At 39.8% G+C, this 23,932-nt stretch overlaps 5 protein-coding genes and 1 long non-coding RNA gene across 18 annotated transcripts in view; 4 read left to right on the top strand and 2 right to left on the bottom strand.

The window, feature by feature from the left end:
• Dh31-R (Diuretic hormone 31 Receptor) overlaps positions 1-7,647 on the bottom strand; it is a 94,001-nt gene extending 86,354 nt beyond the window's left edge. For 2 of the 12 annotated variants that reach the window (XR_003113512.1, XM_011143622.3), the window contains exon 1: positions 5,944-7,413. The gene's annotated coding sequence lies outside the window, so the exon portion shown is untranslated. Of the gene's footprint in view, positions 1-5,943; positions 7,420-7,503 lie in introns of those variants that run through there. The other 10 variants (XM_025302424.1, XM_025302423.1, XM_025302425.1 and 7 more) reach the window with 10 other exon arrangements.
• A 133-nt stretch (positions 7,648-7,780) lies between these two features.
• On the top strand, positions 7,781-12,965 carry LOC112589381 (uncharacterized). The gene is made up of 2 exons (XR_003113513.1): positions 7,781-7,897; positions 12,817-12,965. It is a non-coding gene; the product is annotated as an uncharacterized LOC112589381 (long non-coding RNA).
• LOC105184691 (uncharacterized) lies at positions 10,686-12,965 on the top strand. Its single transcript, XM_011143624.2, has one exon. The coding sequence runs from the start codon at positions 10,705-10,707 to the stop codon at positions 11,983-11,985; it is 1,281 nt and encodes a 426-aa protein (XP_011141926.1). The 5' UTR covers positions 10,686-10,704; the 3' UTR covers positions 11,986-12,965.
• A 469-nt stretch (positions 12,966-13,434) lies between these two features.
• Positions 13,435-14,724, top strand: Dtd (D-aminoacyl-tRNA deacylase). Its single transcript, XM_019842113.2, has 4 exons — positions 13,435-13,782; positions 14,037-14,127; positions 14,209-14,441; positions 14,536-14,724. Exons 1-4 carry the CDS (start codon positions 13,740-13,742, stop codon positions 14,667-14,669), a joined length of 501 nt encoding a protein of 166 aa, XP_019697672.1. The 5' UTR covers positions 13,435-13,739; the 3' UTR covers positions 14,670-14,724.
• A 451-nt stretch (positions 14,725-15,175) lies between these two features.
• On the top strand, positions 15,176-17,731 carry GCC88 (GRIP and coiled-coil domain containing 88 kDa). Its single transcript, XM_025302450.1, has 8 exons — positions 15,176-15,234; positions 15,425-15,489; positions 15,558-15,703; positions 15,824-16,058; positions 16,133-16,442; positions 16,533-16,843; positions 16,962-17,434; positions 17,535-17,731. The coding sequence occupies exons 2-8, from the start codon at positions 15,436-15,438 to the stop codon at positions 17,698-17,700; spliced, it is 1,695 nt and encodes a 564-aa protein (XP_025158235.1). The 5' UTR covers positions 15,176-15,234; positions 15,425-15,435; the 3' UTR covers positions 17,701-17,731.
• Positions 17,538-19,884, bottom strand: LOC105184692 (dnaJ homolog subfamily C member 17). 2 transcript variants are annotated; one of them, XM_011143627.2, is made up of 8 exons: positions 19,380-19,884; positions 19,163-19,291; positions 18,872-19,039; positions 18,519-18,737; positions 18,275-18,355; positions 18,022-18,201; positions 17,781-17,915; positions 17,538-17,671 (listed from the first exon to the last, which is right to left on the bottom strand). In XM_011143627.2, exons 1-7 carry the CDS (start codon positions 19,449-19,451, stop codon positions 17,802-17,804), a joined length of 963 nt encoding a protein of 320 aa, XP_011141929.1. In that variant the 5' UTR covers positions 19,452-19,884; the 3' UTR covers positions 17,538-17,671; positions 17,781-17,801. The 2 variants fall into 2 exon arrangements, with proteins under 2 accessions (XP_011141929.1, XP_011141931.1); XM_011143629.2 differs by lacking the exon at positions 17,538-17,671 and having other exon boundaries at positions 17,803-17,915; positions 18,108-18,201.
• Positions 19,885-23,932: the final 4,048 nt, after the last annotated feature.

Below are 23,932 nucleotides of genomic sequence, written 5' to 3'. Positions count from 1 at the left end.
ATTTTTTTAGAAAACAGGGAAGACATTCGCATACTGCGAAGAGAGTAATATACTCGTAAAAGAAGATAAGTGTTAAAAATAGTGGAGGAGCGGTAAAATATGCAAATATTATGCGCTTGTGGATAAAACATGCAAAAATATACGCCTATGGATAAAATATGCAAAGAAAAACTATACTCAATATACGCAATCGAAGATGCACACGCGTGCACATACATATATTTCTAACTAAACTAGATTCATATTTGTTCAATGATCTCATCAAGATCGATTTAAATCAACGCGTTCATGACGTAAATAAACCTGAAATCGTCTTAAATGCGTTCAGAACGTCTTAGGACATGTATTCGTCGACTCTCTAGGATATTCTAAACACGTTCAAAGTGATTTTGGAGCATTATGCGATATCTAGATATGTCTCAACCAAAATACCGCTCAAAGTAAAACGAGCACGGAATAAATTCTACTTTCTTCATTTAAAAGACCGAAGAGGAGGGGATAGCGGAAGATTTATGAAAGCACTCGATAACTTCCACGACCAGCTTGTTACAATACGGACTGAAAAGAGAGAAAAAGAGAGAAAAATCGTACGTCACAAGGAAAGAAAGTCATTCACGAGACGCGATACGTGTGCAAATCTCAACGTCGCTTATTTTTGCTCGCATCCGACAATCTTACTCGATTCAATTCAGTTTTAACAGTTTTAACAGTTGTTTTGATAACGTGTGCATAAGCGCGTAATCTGCCATGAAGTTCGCGCAACATCGCGCATAGCTCCCGTTTAGGGGAGGCACTTCCAATTTGTATCGCGTTCTTCGTATTTGTTAATACCTAGATAAATAAAAGCTTCACCTTCGCACCTCCTTCCCTGCGCGTATGTATACTATTTTTATATACTTTTCAATTTTGTATAAAAAGACTGTTGCAAATTGTCAGAAAACGCGGCGATCTATTTATAAAACTGTTGTCATTAACAACTTTTTAATAAACAACGAACGACGGCTTAGTCCTTGTTACAGTACAGGAGGATGATCTTTACGATGTATGGGAAAAATGAGGCTTTTAAGAGTGACCCCCCCAAATAGGGGTTTTACCATTCTCACACACATACATCGGCCATTTATATATATATATATATATATATATATATACGCGCGCATACAAGTATGCTGTCCAGCATGGAGGACGCGAAGTGCGAAGGCCGAGAAGAGACGAAAGGAGAAGGTCACTCGATAATGCTCTCGACGACGTGGCCATTAACCGTGCGAAGAGACGAGGGATGTGCGAGGTGTGTGTGTGTGTGTGCGAGAAAGCGTTCCCTGCGAGCGCGCTTTGCTCGGATGCACGCCCAGCAAGGCAAGCAGCAGACGTCCTACATCGATCACATCATCGGTCGAAGGCCCTTCCGATACACGCGATAGGCCCATCGATATGAACGGAGCGGCTGATAGGTATTACGGCGTCAGCGAGCTAGGAAGTCAGACGAGACACAAAGCGAGAGCGCGCGCGAGGAAACGGCGCGCAGTCCCAAGATAAATGAATATTTATTCAACGGCTTTATCAGCCGATTCAAATCGACACGCCTGCAACAAAAAACGCGCCCTGAGGTCATCTTCTGAGGCCCCACCGAGTGCTCTCGTAAAATTTATCGAATCTTTCGGCCGAAGAAGAGGAGATTTATTATCTGCTACTCCCCGACAGACATGATGACGTCAAATGATGTATTATTGACGCTGATATATCATTCGACGTCACTTCTCTGCTTAAGTTAGATTATAGCAGAATACGTAACATCTATATTCTGTTCTGATCTAACTTATATTCTTATTTAGCGAGCGATACGGCTCGAGGATATTTGAGAGACGGTGCGAGACCGTCTCAAATTGATGTCCAGAATATCCCGGGGAGTACTCTAAGTGTCCTGAGCATATGGAATGATCAGGATATGCCCAGCACGCGTACCGAGCGCATTCAAGATAAGCTCCTGTTACTTGCCCGCGTACGTCATTCATCCCAAGAGATATACACGGTCACTCATCGGTCGCGAATATAAACAGCCGTGCACAGGTGCATATAAGCGTGGTGTAAAAACGCCGATCGTAAAATATGAGAGAGGGGTGAGTTTTACGAAGACGTTACTGGACGATGCGATTTGCGCGCGGGATCATTTTGATACTTCGGGATCTTTTATGGGCGTAGAGTGACGAGAGATGATGGAGGCGGTAATTCGGTGAGAGCACGTCGACAAGTACATGTCGCAGGTGATAACTGTGGGCAGAGGGAGCGAGGGGACACGGAACAAAAAATTAACATCTCCCTTTCCTCCCCGGCGGAGGAGATCGAGTCGATTTATCTCGGGTAAATTGGCGAGAACTTCTTTCGCCGAAAGCCGAGGCCGAATCGCCGCAGTAAATCGTCCGTTCGTATGTCGCAGGCGTATCTGACGCGTGATCGGGAACGTTAATTTTTATCGCATTATTTCCATAATCGGACGCAATCAAGTAAGCGTAAAATCGTGACGGAAGCACGGCGAGAAAAATGAGCTACTCGACGTGCTCGAAATTTCGATATTATCTAATTAGCCCGAGCTTTGGTTTCCGCGCCCGCAGTAGCGGTGCACGATGCGTTCCATTCGGATGCCGGTGATAAATCCTCGGAGTTGACGTGTATTAATCGTCGCGGCGAAAAATATACGTCGTAGAAACAGCGGAGGACTGCTCGTCGCAATTATTTACACGTTATCTCGGCGTCGAGCCGCCGCCGCCACCGCCGCCGCCGCGTCAGGACTATTTCAATTGCATTAATACGAAACTGCAATCCGTCTTAACGTTGACACGTTTGTCGGTATGTCGAGGACGACCATACGCGCTAATAACAGCTCGAGAGGGGAGGAAGAGGCGGGAGAAAAAGCATATCGGCGCTTTTGCGAGCGGATCGCGCGGGCGTGAAATAGCGGGCGCGGCGCATTTATTAACTAGCCTGATAACTCACAACGATGGTCCATCGCCAGACGAATTTATCGAGTTAAGACGCGGCGTAGTTGTTCCTCAAACAGCTAACTGCATCGTAAATTAGACGAGAATGCCGCCCCGCGCTCGCTCACAGAGTCCGACGCACTTTCTCATAGACGATACTCAAAGCTACGACGCACAGCTGCTAGCGGAAGGAACTCGTGTTTAGCCATCGCGTTCTGGGATTTTCTTTTAACGAGCTAACTTAAAATAGTCAATTATTTAGCCTGCGTCAGCACTTTTCCGTTAAATTTCCTGGCATTTAAGACGAAATTAAAGAACATTTAAGAATCCCGAGTGGAGAAACCGAGTGTGAAAGAAAGAGAGAAAGAGGAATAATGAGAGAAGGCGTAGGAAATCAAGTTTAGGGAGCTTCATCGTAGCGCGAAACGAGGACAGATTTTTCACGTTTATCGCAGAATATTGCGGTAGACATGCTGTGATATCAGCCGAATGATCGCTTCACACGTTGCTTAGCTACGGAGGAAGTTAATCTCTAAAAACAGTGGAGCAAAGTTATTATTCAGCAATAAATATTTAGTAATTCTAATCAGTATCCCAACTATGCATGAAAATCCTGCTGGAATAATTATTTCTCCGAAGTGGATAAAGCGACATCCATCAAGCGTGTTTCTAGCGAACTCGCGGTAATTAATCAGAGCGCGAAACTGCGCGAGCAGAAATTCATTACCGTTAATTCCAAAATTGTCGAAATGAGATCAGATTGAAACAGTTCGAATTTCATTCTGTTTTTTTTCTGCTCTTGACGCTCTTAATTGCCTACGAGTGATTTGGAAGAATGATTAGAGAAAAATTGGCGCCAAGCCGATGAAATCATTACCGACCCGACGAATGACTTTTCGCAAGCAATTCGGTCATTCACGATGGTTATTCGCGATATAAATTATCATTTGATTATAATTTCGTCGAAAAGGACATTTAAATGTGGAATAAAGGAACGTGGCAAGAAATTTAACAGGAAATCGAAACCTCTCGATAAAATATTGAATTTCAAGAAAGTTGTGAATTTACGTATATTGCTTTTGCGACATACATTTCTATCAATTTCTCTTAATTTCATTATCCGCTACGAGAGTTCCTCGACGAATGTCGCACAGAATGAGTTGTACCTCGTACAAAGGACACGACAGCGCGCAATGTAGTGAGGGGCACTTTCAACAGTTCCATAATTCAACATTTAAATCCACATTTGCGTACGACAAATATTTAACAACTGCCCCGCCTACAGCGTTTTAACGCTGGACCGGAATAAAAAGGAATCTCCGTGTTAGGCGGGAGGAACTAAAAATTGTGTGCACGACCACATTGAGAACGGTAAACATGTCGTTGCAAACCTCCACGTTTTGCGACGTTATTTCGGATTGAAAATTAACTGGCTACAGTTACCGCTAAATGCACGTTGCTAGTGCAACCTGATACACTGAACGTTTTTGCCCGGCTGAAACTGGTTCCATCATGTTGCTAACGTGCAAAAATGTGCAAGTTTCTGGTACGAGAGATTAAATTGCGCGGAGACCGATAGAGATTGATTAAACAAACGCACGAAGCTATTTATATTCGCAGAATGTGTTTCGATTCGCTAAATTTATATCAAGTTTACAACGGCACCTCGGAAACGATGAATGTCCATTTGAGAGATTCTGTGTGTTCGTACACAACTATTTATATACGACAACGAACATACGGCTTACTTGACCTCATTGTCAGGCGCGATTTTACGCGAATCGACTGAGCGATAAAGCGAATTACGCGGCTGCAGTCGGCTACGCTGATAAGAATACAGGCGTGTTCGGGAATTGGAGCGCGCTCCATCTTAGCGAGGGTTGCGATTACCCCGTTACGGTTATTCCATTAGGATTGCCGATCTTGTTATAAACCGTGCGCTATCGATACCAAATTTTCCACTCGCGGTTTCGGAAGTCGGCCGTTCCGGGATACAGTTCCCTCGCGGAGCGGAGAGAAAATCTAATAGGAACGACGGCGCTCTCGTGCTATTAAAGCAGATGTAAATCACGGCCTCCTCGAAAGTCTGCGCTAATCCTCCTCTGATCCTCCACTGATCCGGGCGAATGGAATTTCATTTGCTGTTTCGCGGAGTTCCCACTAAACAAATTACTGACCGGAGGCTTCGACATGTGTGTTTACCGGGGAATAAATATTCCTCGTGCTCTTTGTGCTCTCTGTGCACACATTCTCTCTCTTTCTCTCTCTCTCTCTCTCTCTCTCTCTCTCTCTCTCTCTCTCTCTCTCTCTTGAATTACCCGTTGCCCTCTTGAAAGTGATTAAAATGCGCCTCAGGGTGCGTTATGCCCTATTTTAGTTTCCCGCGAACGTTACGCAACTGTACCTTAAATTATTCAAATATAAATAATGGATAAATTATTGAAGTCTTTATCATTCGTGCAAAACGCGCGCCCCACCATCGGCTGGATAACTTCCATTCAAAAATGAGATGAGAAAACTGTCTCGAGCACTCAACCGTTACAATTTCAAGATAGAGGACCAGTGGTCAACTAAAGACCAATCAATGATCATTGATCACAATTACTGGAAATGCAATCGTTACGTGAAACTCATCATCGCGCGCGAAAATCGCATCGGACACTCCGCTCGTGTTAAACAAACAACCATACCATAGAGACTTGCGTTAGCCGCAAGTGCCGGCGAGTTGCGCGACATATTTTAGTTTGAGAAAGGCAAAATAATCTCTATAATTGCATGCGCACAATGCGATCGACGACCTTACGAGTGAGGGGGGAGGGCTTTTCGAGCCGAAAAGAGCTTTCTTGTGCGGGAGACGCGCGGATCACCGCGCTGAAGCTGAAGTCTCGCGTGTATTTCGCACGGTAATTGTACAACGGCGTCCATTTGAATAATTTCAAGCATATAGTGCGCAAGGACATTTACTCACCAGGGACAGCGACTGCTGGACGGCTAGGTGGCCCCACGTTCCGCTACCGAGTCCATCGACGGAAACGTGAGTCTGTCTCGTCGGTGCGGAGGACGGAGGACGGAGGACCGGCGATGAACTTGTGATGTGCAACGCGCAACGATGACGATCGCGGCGCAGGGCGTGTCTCTCTCTTATCAATCGGTGCTAAACGATCATAAGTGCGATCGGTTCAGTGGCGGCGGCCCGTGCTTCCTTGCCGATCGTTGTGGCGAATGTTCGTTCGCGGCCATCGAGCCGAGCGTGGCCCTCGCGTCCGTTTCGTGCCGTAATCGCGACCTCGCGCCAGTACTTTACCCACGCACTTTTCGGCTATTAATTCGCGCGATCGCGCACTGCTATCCGCGAGGAATATTCGAGAATGCAAAGCGACGGCGATTTTTCACCAGGTCGAGCACGCGTCGGGCACTCTCGTCGAGATGATTCGCCGCTTCGTTCCGTGCGCGATTGTTCGGCTAATTCGCGCGTTGTCGTCGTTCATCTGTCGCGACACTCCCGGTGAATTCAAATCTTTTTTCTCTTTGTCTTTTTATCCGGCGAAAGGGAGAGAGTCTGTGCGGTTGGGCTCGCGTTACGTATCGCGACGAAGACGGAAAGCGTCTCGCGTCTCGACAGAATGCTTTCTTACGCGCGCGACAATCAATGGCGGACGTTCAAATCGTTGAGGTTAAAATTGCGAGAATTGTTACCGGGAAATCCCGACGCGTCTCGCGACGTTGATGGATCTATGCGAAACGAAAGACGGAGACGGACGAACCTTGTTCTCGACTCGGGGGAATCGTATGCGAGACGCGAAATGAAATCATGTGACCCGGTGCAAGTTCCGAAAAGAGAAAGAAAAGTGCCAAGACCACGCTGGCTTTGATATCGAATATGACGAGAGCTTCGACGCGTTCGTCGCGACATATTCGAGTTATAATTTGACGGGAAAAAGGAATTACCACTGCTCTCGGCCATTATCTCCGAAGAAAGGGCTAACTTCAGTAAAGTCTCGCGGGTCACGGTGTACGAAATACGTAAGTAAAGAAACTTGAACGGGCGAACGGATTATAGCTCTTTCACACTCGCGAGTGATCGTAAACGGTATCGATTATCGCGTTAAATCGCTCGAGTGTAATCGATCGACTCGCTCGTATCGCTGCGGTTCTACCGGTTCGCATCTCTCCGTCGAGAGGTCTTTCACCTCGCTCGGGGAAGAAAAACAAACGATGAGGGAAATCTAATGGCCATTATGACGAGTGTATGCCGCTTGAATCTCTCCACTCTCGTAATCTGCGATGTCTCGAGTTTTTACGTGTCGCCGTCGCGAAAATGACTTGTAATCGTCGAAGAGGCCGGTGTAGATGGGTAGCGTGACCGCGACGCGACGCGACGCGACGCGACGCGACGCGTTTACTCGAACGTGCACGTCGATGTTAAATCTGTTTTCCTGATTCCGCGACACCCCCGCGAAATTTTTTCAGGCGACGGCACGCGTCTTCGTTTCCTCCCGCTCGCCTCGGTCTTTCCTTCCCCTTTTACCTACTGTCGCTGGAGAATATTCGCCGGGTATCGGCCGATTGTTGACAATGCAACAGGGAAGACTAACAAAGTGTCAGCGAAGCACGCGGCCGCGCAGCAGCTACTAAACTCCTCAAGCGGCGCGAACCAAACGCGACTCGAAGTGCGCGCGCCGCCACCGTCGAGAAACGAGAGACGATGAACCGTCGACTAGGACGACAACGGACAACTACGGCGGCGAAAACGACGATGAGAACTCCCCCTCAGCTGTCAGATGACATAGCTCCAGGGGGATGGTTTTCCATATGTCGTGCGAATCGCGCGAGTTGTTTCCAACGAACCGGCTAATTCGCCATTTTCTTCCGATTAACCTCGCGAAAGAGACTATGCTCTTCGTTGAAAATTGCACATATCGGTGAGTCAGGAATAACGAACAGATAAATAATAAACGATCGGATGAGACGAACTTTCGAGATCCGCTAACGCGTATCTAATTGGTGTAAATTTAATGTCAAAAGTCCTCAAGTAACATTATTATATTATATCTATACTATTATCGTGTTATCATATATGGTATAATAGTACACTACTTTCCTAAGTGTATCCATGCACTAACTTAATTTAACCTAACGATTTTGATTTTTAGTGTGTAAAAAAACACTTCAGGTAATCATTTGCGTAAGAAAACATTAGATGATATTAGATACACGTAACAAATGTAAGATCGCACCCGATACGGGTGGATAGAGCATAAAGTATGATTGTTAAATCATGTAAAAAAGCAACCCTTGGCAATAAAGTATTCATAAATTAGCATATAATACTAAGCCACGCAAAATTGTATTGTATTCCGAGGGATATTATCCCCGAGGGAATGTAACATACGCATCGATGAGAGTGAATGGAACATAGAATGCAAACTCTACACGTAAAACGTGGCGGAGTGCGAAAGGCATGTTCCATCTTTCTCTTATCACACGACTTAAAAGGAGAAAGATATAAGGTCTTCGCTTTCCGTTTCTTTCTGTTTGATCTTCTGAAGTATTGGACATATTACATACACACATAACACGCTTTGCTTATGAATGTGTTTGATTGTTTCGCATGTTTCATTTGCATCCAACACTAAAGTTCTACTTGTCAAAAACAAAATGTAGTCGATAAACAAAAAAGAATCGTTATAGATAAGCTTCTATGTAAAATTCGAAATTATCGCTCTCACCAGTTTTGGCACAAAACGTTGATTTGACGGATCCATTAGTACATTGATTGACAAAAAGTCCTTTACGAAATATAAGACGTAAGACATCTTGAGAGAGAGAGAGAGAGAGTAGTATACTATTTTTTTCTACCAATACCAATTTCTTTTTTTTTAATGGAATCAAAATCCAAAAGTAAAGATTTACAATTCAAAAATCAAACATTAAAGATAATAATTTCATACTCTATTCCGAAATAAAATAATTTTTAATTGAAACTTTTTTAAACAACAAACAACATGATTTGAGCAACAAATGGGCATGAAAATAGTCCGTCTTGTATATTCTCAATTTATATTTTGCTAAATTAAGTTTAAACTTAATCAGGTACAGGTTGCGTGAAAAGTTCGCGAAGCAAAACTGAAATAAAGAATACCTAATTCTACAAATAATTTTATTCTTCAATATAGTCTCCATTAACTTCAATACACTTGGCCCAATGGCTCTCCAATAATTTTATTCCATCGCGGAAATGTGTTCCTGGAAGGTCTGCGATTATGCGGTTATGCTTCTGCGGCTGCTATAGCTTCTTCATTCGACAAAAAATGCTTTCTACGGAGGAATTGTTTCAGGTTTCGGAACAGATAGAAGTCGCTGGGTGCCAAATCTGGCGAATACGGTGGATGATCAAGCAATTTATACTTCAATTAATTGAATTTAGACATTGACAAAACATTTCTGTGAGCAGGTGCGTTGTCTTGGTGAAAAATGATTTGTTTGTGCTGCAAACCTTTTCTCACGAATTTTTGCGTCCAATTGATCCAAAAGGTTATAATAATATTCAGAGTTAATTGTTTTACCTTTTTCCAGATAGTCAATTAACAAAATCCCTTTAGCATCCCAAAAAACTGATGCCAAAACCTTTTTTGCCGATCTTTCATGCTTTGTTTGCTTTGCAGCTGAACATCCAGCTTCAGTACATCGTAAACATTCCTGTTTCAATTTATGATCATGGTGATAGATTCAAGTCTCATCCATAGTTATAAAACGATGCACAGAATCGGTTTTACTCTTCTTAAAACGATCCAAATGACGCTGAGAAATTTGTTTTCGAGCGAGTTTTTGTTGAATTGTTAACATATGCGGCACCACTTTTCCAACACCCTTTTCATTTGTAATTCTTTATGCAAAATATGCCGTACCCGTTCATATGAAATGCCTATGGTATGAGCAATTTCACGCGTAGTCACTCAGATCTTCAGAAACAATAACATGTATTTGCTCAATGATTTCTGGTGTTGATGCGCTTTTTGGACGTCCACTGCGTGGATCATCTTCAATGCTTGTACGACCTCGTACAAGCATAGATGCCGCTCGAACTTTTTACGCAACCTGTAATAATAGCACTTTTGTGCTGACTCATCATCGATATCTTATCATCTGACAAACTAATGTTGACAACACAGATTTAGTAGAGGTATAAAAAGTTTTATTGTAGCTTTTAAGGAGATAATGGAAATAGTGATTCGTCGAAACAAACATTTACGTCTATACATGTTATATTACGATATTATTAACAGTTCAGCAGTTCTTTCATCAGATGTTTAAACTCATGTAAACTTACTATATTTATTTTCCAACGGGAGTACTTTTGATCTCCATAGAAAGGTACTCCATAGGAATCAATATTTTTAGGGATTTTCAAAAATGTTATGCTAGTTATTTCGGCGTAATAACGTAAACAACTCAAAAGGAATTGCCTATAAATTTACATAGGAATGCAACGTCACGGTTCAATGCAAGTTAACAGAAACGTAATTAAAGCAATTCCAGCTCTTATCATATCGTCTGCATTGTGTCGAGAATGTGTTTATCGAAAGAATATCTTGATGGAAATATGCTACGTTCTATATTACACATGACGGAATCAGTTAATGAATTGATAAATATACAGAGTGTATAAAAGCTAACGAGTTGCCACGATTTCAGGCATTTTCATTCGAAAATAGCATCTACAGGAAGAATGTCTAACACGGCAATACGAAGGAAAGAGCATTTAGAGACAGAAACTGCCAATGTCGTTGAAAACAATGTTATTCGAAAGTGGCTCTCACTTGAAGAGGTGAAGAAAATCGTGAGAAACGTGCTGAACTACGAAGTGGATTCGATTGAATATAATATTCGACCGTATTCCGACGGTAAACTGGGATACCTCGGTTCTCATTACCGTCTAACTGTGACAGCCACGACGAGGAAGAAGAAGAAGGTCACCCTGCCGTTCTTTCTTAAGACTTTGCCTTACGAGATACCCGTCCAAGTCGAATACGTGATAAACCTCGGCTTCTTCAAAGTGGAGACGATGTTCTACAGCACCTTAATGCCAATACTCTGCGAGGAGTATCGTGGAGAACCATGGGCGCCTGTGTGCTACAAAATGAAGGAGAACCTGTTGATCTTCGAAGAACTGAATGGCAAAGGTTATACAATGCGGGACAAGCTTTTCAACAAGACGCTCGTGCGAGCGAGTCTCAGCACTATCGCGCATCTACACGCCGCTTCCTTGATAGCGGAAGCGCGCCTTGGTTCACCGCTCAACCGATTGTATCCTGATGTTTTTTCGAAGAGAAACTTTGACAAAGGCTATAGGGTACGAGAGTGGTTTGATGCGGGTGTTGATGTTGCCACAACTGTGGCTGAGCGTCTAGGACACAATCCTGATCTAATACGTGCAGCTTGTGAACAAGTAAATAACATCTTCAAAACATCCTGTACGAAAACAAACGTGGTTAGTCACGGAGACCTATGGGGCAACAATCTCATGTTCAACAACGACGTACCGCCCAAATGTCTACTGGTGGATTATCAGCTGACGAAATACTTACCTTTGGCATTCGACGTTTCGCAGTTCTTCTATCTATGTACTGACCGAAGTTTTCGAGAGACCTGGGAGAGCGCGATGCTGCGGCATTATTACGAAATACTATGCGAAACTTTGGACGCTCACGGGATCGGCTTGATGCAGAGACCCGCTTGGTCGGAAGTTGTCGATGGTATGGAAGAACAGCGCCTAGGTTCCCTGATTACGGCGATAATATACTTTCCTACGGTACTGATGGACGAGAAGCTCAACGCACAGATCATGAGCGATCCAACATCCTACAACGAGTTCACCTTTCAGAACAGGACAAAGTTTGTACTTTCTGTAATGGAGAAGGACTCGGTCTACGGAAGAAGAATCAGCGAGGCTGTCGATGAACTGGCCAGCTTGGCTTCACGGTTAGATCAGTTGCCCCAACCATCTTAAAATTATACATGTTATTAGTGCAGTTGGTTCAAATATTTTATCAGGTTTTCGACGAAATTTATATTCTGTCTATTGGCCGAAAAGAATTGAATGAATAACCGTATTACTTTATTTTATATCTTTCTACTCTTTACACAATAGTGTTTACACATAAGAATGAGTGATATTGTCTTGGTTCGGGAGTATGATAGATAAGGAAGACCAATCGTAACTGATAAACCGATTACTCGATTCATCGGTGTCTTCTGCTTCATTGATACCTGCGAACTGTGATATTTCGTTATTATTCAGTTCTAAGGTATCGACTCGAGCTTCGTCGTCATTATATCTTAAAATTGCAAAATAATTAATATGCAACATTACAATGTGGGTAAGCGTAAGATGAATCTATAAAATAAAGCGATATAATATTAAAATAATGTCCTTGGTAAATTTATTCAAGAGAAGTTCCACTTAAATAATAAAGTAGCAACAGGGTCGCTCCAAGTCCACTTCAAGTCACTTCATTCATGTCGAGTGATTTTTCCTCTGAATCGTTGAGTGAATATTTTAACTCGAACTCGAATTTGAAGAGTTAGTCCGACGTGCTCAACCGTTGCACGAACAGAATTACTTTAATCAATTGAAATTTCATTTTTATAAATTACAAACTCACTCCGTTTAAGTGAATTATTCTCTCTCTCTCTCTTTCTCTCTCTCTTATGCCTTCGAGTGATAGCATTTCATTGCATACATTTCATCAAGTGAATGCTTGCTTGTTTTAAATGTGATTTCATTCAATTTTTGTGAAAATTTAACGGATGTGCAACAAAAAATTATATAAAATTCTAGATTCTTCGACGTTTCTGGAACGAAACATTTTTGACTGTCGTCTGGATAATAACAATATAAATAACGAGCCTTCATTGATGATAAAGATGGGCTAATACCCTGACCAACAATGGATCAAATCCATTACTAGGTCATTGCTTGAACGGCTATCGAACCACTATCTAATAGCTATCAAACTAGTATCCAACTATTACTGAATTACTATTGGACCATTATCAAGGTCAATCGAACCACCACCTACAGGATAACAATCAATAGCGTTGGACAAATAAGCCTAGAGGCGCTCCTGAAGTCCGTGAGAGAATGAGAGGGTGACGGTGAGTGAAAGTGAGAGCGAGAATAAAAGTGAGAGTGAGAGTGAGAGTAAGAGCAAGAGTGAGAGTGTGTCTGACCGTATGAAAAGGAGAAGAAAGAGTGAAAAGGGGAAGGGAGAGGAAGGGGAGATATATTATCCTATCACGGATAATTTTATAATAATAAAATATGTACATGTTGTTCGAAAATTACATACATACATTCTGTTCAACTTTTTTTGTTAATAATTATTTAATAATTTTCGTTAATAATTTTTAATGCACAATGAGCGACGGCTGCAACTTTTGGCATAACACTCAGGAACATGTCCTTAACAATATATATCAAGGTCATGAACTTTTGAGGAGGTTAACCTTATGTGCACATTTACCGAAGTAGAGTGAACAAGAACCGTTCACGCTTTGCCGTTACCATCAGAACGGACGTAGTGTATATACATTTCCTCAGAGGGCGCGTTCGAGAAAAAACGTCTCGGGGTATTCGGCCCAGTGGCCGGTCTTAAGCTCCTTTCTGGTATAACCAATCTCTAATTGTTATTATTAAGATAAACAAAGTGGAAGGAAGGATAATTATTGTCGAAACATACGTCAGGCTAAATTACTTTTGACATGAAAGCAGTAATACAACGAGTATCGAAAGCTTCGGTCCTAGGTAATAATTTTCGGTTACAGATATTTTCATGTCAAGATGTTTCATAAAGTACACTAATGTCCGTAACTAAATTTCAAAATTTTTGCGAATTTATGCACTTTGTATCAATAAGAAATTTCAAATTTACACTTGTATGCGAAAGACAATACAAATACGTGTATAACTATGTTGATACAAGTATAAATTAGCTTGAATTATGACAATTGTGTACCTATGTTTTTTTACACTGATGTAGTTAAAATGCAATCTTTCAGTTGATGGGGAAGTTATTAGTAGCATTGGTAATGGACTATGTATATTGATTGGTATAAAGAGAGATGATGGAAGAGCAGATGTGGAATATATGTAATAAAACAATATTTATATATGCATAAGTAATATATCTACATAAGTATAGATATGTGAATATTAATCTGTATGTCACAGAGTAAGAAAGATATTGAATACCAAAATTTTTGACGACAATGGTAAAAGATGGAGTGCCAGTGTAATGGACAAGAAATACGAAATATTATGCATTAGTCAGTTTACGCTATATCATATTTTAAAGGGGAATAAATTAGATTTTCACAGAGCAATGTCTGCACAAGAATCAGAACCATTTTATATGAATTTTCTTGCTGAGCTTCGTAAAAAATATAGTCCAGAATTGATAAAAGGTAACTCCAATTTAACATATGTATAGTCTATCTTATATTTTCCATTAAGTATGTAATAATAATTTAATGATATGTTCTCGGAAAATTTATATAGATGGTAAATTTGGTGCAATGATGGAAATCTCTATACATAATAATGGGCCAGTAACATTGGAAATAGAGTCTCCCACAAAATCTATTTCTAATGATGATGTTGTGAATATTGAGAAGAAAGAAGTATCTGATTAAGCAAAACATTTGTTTATATATTATGACAAATTGATAGCTTAATAAACTTATGTTGAATATAGTACATAATGCATATATATTCATTTTACCTGATAGAATACTAAATTAATTTAATTTTTCATATTCACATCTTTAAAATACAGTTCTGAAATATTGCATTTTATTTACTACAGATATTTGAAATAACAAAAGAAACTGATGATACTTTAAAAAAATATTTCATGTAAATATTATTTCCCTATATTTTTGTGTTACAGATTCTGGTCATGCTAAACTGTACAATAGTTAATTAAATTTTAATATTAATAATTAATAATTATATTTAATATTAAAAAATGGCTACTACTGAAGGAAAGATTATTATGCAAAAGCAGAATAAATCAGAGGAGCAAGATCAGAAAGGTGTGTATTACATATAGTTTAAACAAAAATGTCAAATGAATGTTACTTCAAAAAGGGATTTATTTCAGATAAGGTTATAGATTCTTGTACAGAAAATACAGAAACTACAACCAAAGTAGATAAAATATCTAATAAAGATGATACGCTTGTTCATCAAAGACAGGTATAATGATAGAAGCAGAATGAACAAGTTTTTAACTATGATTATAAATATAGCTATTATTAATATTTTTTATATTCTTTGTAATCATAGTCATACAAAAACAAGACAGATTCTGTAGATACAGAAACTGTAGAGCAATTAAAGGATCAACTAGGTATGTTAATGAACTCATTGGCTACTTTGTCGGCAGAGAAATCAAAAATGGAGGCAAACTTTCAAGTTGACAAAAAGCAACTGAGAAGTGAACGGGATGAAGTAAGATAAAATCCAACATTATTACGTTACCAGAAGTATTTAAATTTATTTATTAATGCTGTTTGTAGTGTGAGAAAGTAATCAAAGACTTGAAAGAAAGACTGAAGAAGTCCCAGGGAGTCAATCATTCTGAAATCGAGCATATGAAGTGCAAGTTAATTATGGAGCGACATGAGAGAGAAAGAGAACAGGCTGATAATTTTAAAATGATAAAGTATGTTGACAACTTGATTATTGAGATTGTATGAAATTTAAACCATTGGCAAAGTTTAGAGATACATTTACATGCGATCCGATTACACGACTCATATTTGCGGATATAAAATTCTTGCAGAGAATTGCAAAAGCTGTTGTGCGACGAGCGATGCAGCAAAGAACAATTGGAGGCGCAACTAAAGACGCATCTCGCGAATAAGACTCAGTGCAAGATTCTCGAAGCTGAGCTCGAGATCACCAAGACCAAACTCAAGCAGGCCGAAGAAGCGGCGAAGGAAACACCACCGCTTCTTCTCTCGCTGCAAGCTGAGATGGCTGTAATGAAGAAGCAACACTTGAATGCAATTCGCGAAGTACAGACGTCGGAAATTACTTAGCGTGTTATTATTTGTTGAATATAACCAAATCAAGCTGTATGTTTTGACAGGAGCAGAAAAGAACTGCTGCCGCGGAGCAAGAAGCAAGAGGACTGGCGATGGTACACGAAGCGAGAGTAGCCAGTTTGGAAGCTCGATTGGCTGAATTGTCCGAAATCGTCGGCAGCTACGACAGATTAAGGCAACAGGATCGATTAGTTATTCAAAAATTGACAGATAGATTGGCCGCTTTACAGGATACCGAACATGAAGTTGTAACATCGAATAACCGACCGGAAGAAATTATTACTAAGATAAAGACTCTGTATACTCATTTGTTGGATCTTGATAATAAAAAAAAAGACTCGGCCTGCGTAAAAGGTAAATAATGTTAATATAACTGATAGAATAGAAAATATGATTAAGATAGATTGAATTGAACGTATCACGCGATTCTATATATTTTTTTAGAGTTGCTGAATAGCTTGGATCTGCGAGATGAACATTCCGATTATAAAGAGAAGTACGACATGCTTCTGCAAGAATTTGATGACTACAAGCATCAAGTGATATGCAAATATAATGTGTCGTCCAATGCGCTTCGTGGTATTCAGCAACAAAATCAAGGGCTATCCCTAATATCTGACAAGGATCACGATAAGACTCAGTTGCATCTCCTCAAAGTCCATAACATCAACTTAGAGGAAAGAATACGTATGATTAGTAAAGAAATGTTGAATAAAGAGAGAGACTGGCAAATGCAACTGGATCATCAACAAAAAGTAACATCTTCATAGTAGTTAATTTTCCAAGTGCAATTTGCAAATCTATATCTTGCTAGAGACTTTCGCACATTTGATCTTGCAACTGAAGAATTGCAAACTGATATTATATTTTTAGTTATTTCAAGAAGAACACTCAAAGCTGGAACATACGTTACATCAAAAGGATACTGAATTTCGCAACAAAATATCTTTATTGGAACAACAACTGCTACGGCAAAGAGAACGATCCATGGCTCTCGTAGAGGAAAAGGATAAGGAAATATTAACATTGAAAACGTCATTTCGCACATTATTACCTAACAAAGAGATTGCTGTTGCTGCTACTGCGACAGAAAATAAAGCGCCTTTAGTCAGATATGAAAGTGCTGTCGAGCCTATTACTGATTTGGTAACGGGATTACTAACAAATGATAGCCCACCGATACTACATTACACTCAGGAATTGGCCAGAAAGGAAGTGCAAGTATCTACATTAAGGAAAAAAACCCTGGAATTAGAAGGGACACTGAGAGAGCAGCAAAGAGAAATACTTCATATGAAGGAGCAGCAACAGGAAGAAAATAAAACATTGAAAGCGCATATCACTAGGTAATTATTACATGAATATTATAAAGTAAAGAGGTATTTTTAAAAGTCATAATAAAGATCTCATGTAAACGATCGTTAAAAAAAATTTTTTTTATTCTAGGCTGGAAGCGTGTAAATCGAGAGAAGGTGCCAATTTAGAATACTTGAAGAATGTATTTATAAATTATTTAACGACAAACGATGCGTCCAGCAAACGGCACATGTTAAATGCCATTTCAACGGTGTTGCGCTTCACTCCTGACGAATTGAATAAAATCAAATATTAACGGTAATGTGCAATAATTATATTTTTACTAATGATATATTTCTCTCTTATGTAAAATTATATAAATACACGGATAAATACAGGTACGACGTGATGTTGGGATTAAATTCCTTCTTGCGCCTTTAATTCCTCTATAAGTCGTTTACGTTCTTCTGCTCTCCTCAGGTTGGCCAATACAGAACTTTCAAACTCCGCGTCCATCCTTCTTTGTTGTGTCTATATAGTGCAAAAATATTACATAAGATCATCGCGACATAGTATAGTCACGTATAAGTTAACTTTCCAATTTATTAGTAAAAATATTCGAACAAAATATGCATACGAATATATCAGGGGCAGAAGAAGCAGAAGACTTATATGATTTGTTAACAGGAAATATAGGTTTTCCAACGTTGGGTTTCATATTACTTGCGATATGTCTTGCACGTTTCTGAGTATCCCATAAGCCACGAAGTGTTAACGGGTTCTGGGCTAAACCAATTTCTGCTAGTAATGCAGTTTCCTAAACCGATTAAAAACAATTTTTATTTTACAGTATTCATAATTTAATTTTAAACAATAATCTACAAATTTACCGCTGCACTTTTATCTCCAAATTCTACCATGGCACTCCCTTTTTTCGAAGATGATACAACAAGAGCTATCACATCTCCGTACTGTACAAAAAAAAATTTATTTCATTGATTTATTTAATTCAAAATTAATACATGCAAATGCGCAATACATAATTATTTCCAAATAATATAAATTAATGATTGATCAGACAGGTCCTAAAAAAAAAAGATTAACATATAAAAATCCAAAAATCAGTAATGTTACCTTAGAGAACATTTTATGTAGATTATCATAGTTATATCCACCACTCAGTGGATCTTTTTCTTGTGCTTTCCATCTAATTTTGATTCTAAAGTCTGTCACATTAGAAGATTCTGAATCCTTTGATATACCATGAAGCTGTTCCCAAATTTGTTTCTGTAAAAGGGCTATCTCTTCCTCTACTTGCCTTGATCCTTCTTTACGCAATCTTTCTATTTCAACCTAAATAATTATATGTTTTAGAAATATCCTATTTTCTGTTTATATGTCCTATTTCAAAATAGAAATGCGAGGGAGAAAAGAAAAAGAGAAAGAAAGAAAATACTGTAGTAAAATCAAGCAATTTTGCCAAGTACTTTTAAGCGTTCCTCATCAGATTTAGTATTATATGTAGGATCTAATGTTTTTTTATAAGCCTCCTCACGTGCTTCCAAGTCCTCTTTCAGTTTTCTTCTCTTGGCATCAAATTCTTTAACACGTTCCTTAGCTTGTTTTCTAGCTGCGATAACTTGGTCGTAAGCTGCCTTATCATATATAACAATATATTTTAATAAATTAAACTATAAAACTTTTCTGAAAGTCACAAAACGAAATAAATTTAATCATGATAACACTAACGAACTTCAAAGTAAAATCAATATACTTACTCGGGCTTTTTCATCCGTTAATATCTCCAGTGCCTTTGATAATTCATGGAATAATTCTGCTGCTTTTGGATTATTAGGATTTTTATCAGGATGGCATGTTAAGGCTTTTTTGCGGTACGCTTTTTTGATCTGAAATTGCAAATATTTGAAGGCATTTTACTTTTCTAGAAGATTTAAACAAATAGAGGATCATTTGCAAATAAATATAAATATTTACTTCTGACACGGAAGCCGTAGGCTCTGCGCCGATTAAATTATACAATCCATCCATCTGCATAATTGCGTCCATTTTGATTTATTATTTGTGAAAAGATTCTCTGACCTACGTCCGATAATGGCTACGTTCAGAAAAGACAACGGTTACACAACGGTTGAGTAATTAGTCAACGTTATTAGTCTGAATGTAACGATCTAACAGTAAAGACCAATAGTTACTAAGCGCCCAGTGAGCGCTTAGTTTTCTGAACGCAACCAATTAAAATATAAGTTCATTTAAATTGTTTTCCTCGTATAATATATCATCAATTCAATTCAATTCAATAAATGGCTCTGGGCAAAATAGGGTACTGCTCCAACGCCACTCTCAAGGTATAGATAGATTAAATTCTGTAAGGCTATTTTCCAGTAGCATGAAGGTAAAAGAAAAACAGGGACACGCGTACGCAGTTCCCACGATCAAAAAATATGCGTAGTTACATGAACCACATCCAACCGCCACAGAGGCGAACAAAAGACTTACAATGTATCATGTACTAGAGAAATAATGAGAAGGGTTATAGGTGAATTTTGAGTGATCCTCGTAGGTGAAGCACCTCTATAAATCAAGATACGAACATAGCTAGTGTACACGAATTTCTTAACGGGTAACATTTTCACAATGATGATTCTGTTCTATTATATGTCGACGACCAGAGAGGAACATGAGAGCGGCTAACACGGCGTTTTCGGTGACACCGACTTTCGCACTGTGAAAGGGCGCCATCTGCATCCATTTTGAGAGGGGAACTACGAAGCTACATCTAATTTTAGGTTTCGGCGGTAAAACATGCACTGGCAATCCGCACTACATACATTTTCAGGCGGTTTATGTCCATGCTACAATCATAATAACGTACTTGACAAGCACGGTCTCGTACATTATTAATATCTCCGCTTCTATTGGGAATTGAAAGTCGAGCTTTATCATGAAAATAGGATAGATATAGGACTATATGGTGGTAAAAGCGTGTTCCTGTATCTTGAGCCGTTTAGACAAAGGCCCGTTCCTGTATCTTTAACCGTTTAGGAGATATCGAAGGTTAAAGTTTTTAACTTGTACTTTTAATATCTCCGTTTCTACTGGGAATTGAGAGTCGAGCTTTATGGTGAGAATAAGGTTCATACAGGACTAAATTGTGGCAAAAACGCGTTCCTATATCTTGAGCCGTTAAGGAGATATAGGAGGTTACATTTTTAAATTTTATTGTTCATACCTCCGTTCCTACGGGGAATTGAGAGTAGAGCTTTATGGCGAGAATAGGGTTGCTATAGGCAGAGAGTAACCTGAGAGCGGCCAATACGACATTTTCTGCGACACCGACTTTCCCCACTGGGAAAGGACGCCATCTGCATCCATTTTGAGAGGGGAACTACGATAGTACATCCACTTTCAGGTCTCGGTGGTAAAATCTGCATATGGTGGAAGTCCATGCTACATCCACTTTCAGGCGGTTTATGTCCGTGCTGCAATGACAGTTGCCATCTCTATGCCAGGCTATGCCCGGTGGTCTAAAAAGAGCGGGGGAGAGGGGGGAGGAGCAGAAAAAATAAAAGTACGTATTAAATGTTAAATCTTCGAATATATATTGCCGTATCAAAGTCTCTTCTATAATAAACAATTTGACATGTATGGAGACGCATGATGTATCGTTGTCCGCGTCCCGTTCACTTCGCCTTGTTTTTTAATTCAGCATCCCGTCCGCTCCGGACATTCGCTCGTGGCACTGACAGTGGCCGTCGGTGAGCATTCGATTCGCTCGGAGGAGCACGTGTTATTCACGTAATTAATGTGACGAGACTCCGATTATAAATATCCCGCGAGTCGACGAAATATTTGAACTTTTAAAAAAAGCATCAAAGAAAATCACGTTAATGTTGTCATGGGTAAAATCTCACCCCGGTATATATTTCCTTATTTTCGAAATAAAAAAAGCCAAACGAATGCAATTAAATGTTATTTATCATCATTGAATATTAAATGAAAAGTAGAAGAGTTATTGTCCGCAGCGGATAATCTCCCTGTATAAAATGTTGAACTGAAACATATTAAAAAGTATTTTGAATACGTCTGAATTCTGCTTTCTGATCCGAAGAAAGGGAAAATAAAAAGTATTAGTTCCCATTAAATTTCACCGCGCTAAATGCGAGATGGCAGTAGTGAATGCTTCGCATTAACAAGGATTCAATTCGTTTCAAATATGCCTTGTATTCAATCGCAATCGATAATTTTTAAATGCGAACTTTCGTATTGAAAAATATTCACTTCTTCTCCTAATCGTTTTCGGATTCAGAGGCATACAAGATTTTCACGTTCTATTCCCCGTCGCATTAAAAAGTATTCACCCGCGATCCAATCTGAGAGCAGAATTCACGACAAAATCTCGTGAATGCGAAACAATACTTTTAAATACGACATTTTATACAGGACTAATATTTAATAAGAGCGCGACTAAATTCGCATAGGATGAAATTCCATTCTTTAACGCTACCATGACCTTTAATTATTCTCTGAAAACGGCGTCACAACAACTTACACTCTGTACAATTAGTTGCTAACACATTTTCTAATCGTATACATTCCTCTTTAATTAACATAAAGCTAACAAATGTCCGATGCTTCGACAGAGTAATTTTCTTTATTTTCAGTAATCAATAAATAGAGTGCATCAATGTTGCGTACAGTTGAAAGGCCTCCTCGCATTCCCCTCGTCGTTCCGAAATCTTCGAGAAAACAAGAGACGCTCAAAGGCAAGTCTCTCTTGCTTCAACCGCCGCCGAGGCCCGCAATGTTTACATCGCGCCAATTGTGTTGATCGGCTCGCGAGCGACGACACTTTTTGCCCTTCGTATTATAATACTCGCGCACCTCATGTATTCGACCTCATTCCATCAGCAGCAGCCGTGCGCGACGCTCTCGTCACTTCCGTCTCGTGTAATTAAAAGAAATATATCTCGTCGGTCCTCGAGATACTCAATCGGCATCGCGTCGGCATCTCATTCATTAACTGCACGGTCGAATCGCGAGTATCAGCATTAGAAGCGTGAGCGAGTGAAATCCGGAGGACTTCAGCAGTCGAGAAGCAGAACGCCGGCAGCGATACGTCACGTTTCCAGGTATGTGGAATCATTTATTACGTGGGAGGTCTCAGATAACGAGAGCGTACGTTTGACGAATTTTCCGGGAATAAGAAGTCGGAATTTCGCGCTCGGCATTCACAATCCGTCATCATCCGATTAATAATCATCACTTTATGAATTTGCAATTACTCTCGTCAATCTCTGTCTGTCTATCTATTTATTGCGTTGTTGTATACAAAAGATATTGATCCAGACAGAGACGGATAACAGTCCATGGACGTGGATCTCGAATTCATCATGTTCTCAATCAAACATTCTGAATCATTCCCAATTCCTGTGTGAGAATATTGATTTTGTGTAGAATATTCAACGTCATATCGCTTCTTAGACTGCGATCTTTTTTGTTTTCGGTCAGCGCTTCTTTCAAGTTTGTTTACTCTTGTTACGGGATCTGAATTTAAATGTCCATCCGTAAAAGAATATTTTCGAGAGCACACAACTGTTGTCTCCGCTTCTTATTGTCATTTTCTTTCGTCAGCTCTTTCAAGAGCTCCTATCTAGACATCCAATGTCAATAAAGAAAAAAAATCGTAGCGAATATTCTCCACTCATCCCGACCAACCATTTTTTCTCTACCGCAGCTTACCAACTAAGAACGCTAAATTTTTGTTCCAGACGTTGCGGGAAGCAAGTCCGGCGGACATGGATGCCGCACCGGAGGATCCGGTTCGGGCAGAGCAGGGTCGGCCGGAAGGTAAAGTTTACAAGTTTCCTACACATCTGTGTTCAACTCTTTACGATCTTTGCCTTTGTAACTTGTTCCTCATCAGCTTTCTTGAAAGCTTCAAGTCCTATTTAAATTTTCAATGTTGGAACAAAAATATAAAGATAAAAATTCCGTATCAAAATATATCCGTATTTTCGATTGGTCCCGGTTCAAAAATATTCTCTCTCTACCGCAGGTTATCAACCGGGAAAATTATTTTTCTGTTTCAGTTGTTGCGGAAAGCAACAGCAATCCGGTGGACGCGGATGCCGCACCGGAGGATCCGGTTCGGGCGAAGCAGAGTCGGCTTGAAGGTAAGTTTACAGTTAGTTTTACTATTAGTCTCTGTTTGACCTTGGTGATCTAGAGCTGGGATTAATTTCCGGCTCGACTTGAATTACGATCGCAGAGGGTAAACTACTCTTTTACTCGCCCGCACTCGTTGGTCAAATCTGATGAGCAAATGTGAATTTTTTGTTACAGAGTTGAAGCGGAACGTGGCCGGCTCTGACTGCAAGTCGTTTCGGTGAGTCAAAATGAAAGAGAAAACAATATTCTGCATGACAGATGTGGGACTAAAAAATATCGTTCGAGTCAATGCGAATTGCAAATAGATACTTGCATGTGTGTGTTTGTGACGTTGAATAAATACATTGCTCGAAACAATT

Source organism: Harpegnathos saltator, unplaced genomic scaffold, assembly GCF_003227715.2.
Source record: "Harpegnathos saltator strain DR-91 unplaced genomic scaffold, Hsal_v8.6 scaffold491, whole genome shotgun sequence".
Lineage (NCBI taxonomy): Eukaryota > Metazoa > Arthropoda > Insecta > Hymenoptera > Formicidae > Harpegnathos > Harpegnathos saltator.
Note: the sequence above shows the minus strand (reverse complement) of the source record. Positions and strands in the feature narration are given on the sequence as shown.

Excerpts from the sequence above, each read along its gene's own strand:
- LOC105184692 (XM_011143627.2), bottom strand. The coding sequence starts at position 19,451 with ATGGACGCAATTATGCAGATGGATGGATTGTATAATTTAATCGGCGCA. Across the intron at positions 19,040-19,162 it reads TAACGGATGAAAAAGCCCGA|GCAGCTTACGACCAAGTTAT; the intron begins GTAAGTATATTG and ends ATATATGATAAG. Across the intron at positions 18,202-18,274 it reads TTGGAGATAAAAGTGCAGCG|GAAACTGCATTACTAGCAGA; the intron begins GTAAATTTGTAG and ends TAATCGGTTTAG.
- Dtd (XM_019842113.2), top strand. The coding sequence starts at position 13,740 with ATGAAAGCAGTAATACAACGAGTATCGAAAGCTTCGGTCCTAG. Across the intron at positions 14,128-14,208 it reads AGAGCAGATGTGGAATATAT|AGTAAGAAAGATATTGAATA; the intron begins GTAATAAAACAA and ends TGTATGTCACAG. Across the intron at positions 14,442-14,535 it reads TAGTCCAGAATTGATAAAAG|ATGGTAAATTTGGTGCAATG; the intron begins GTAACTCCAATT and ends AAATTTATATAG.
- LOC105184691 (XM_011143624.2), top strand. The coding sequence starts at position 10,705 with ATGTCTAACACGGCAATACGAAGGAAAGAGCATTTAGAGACAGAAACT.
- GCC88 (XM_025302450.1), top strand. The coding sequence starts at position 15,436 with ATGGAGGCAAACTTTCAAGTTGACAAAAAGCAACTGAGAAGTGAACGG. Across the intron at positions 16,059-16,132 it reads ACTTGAATGCAATTCGCGAA|GAGCAGAAAAGAACTGCTGC; the intron begins GTACAGACGTCG and ends ATGTTTTGACAG. Across the intron at positions 17,435-17,534 it reads TTGAAAGCGCATATCACTAG|GCTGGAAGCGTGTAAATCGA; the intron begins GTAATTATTACA and ends TTTTTATTCTAG.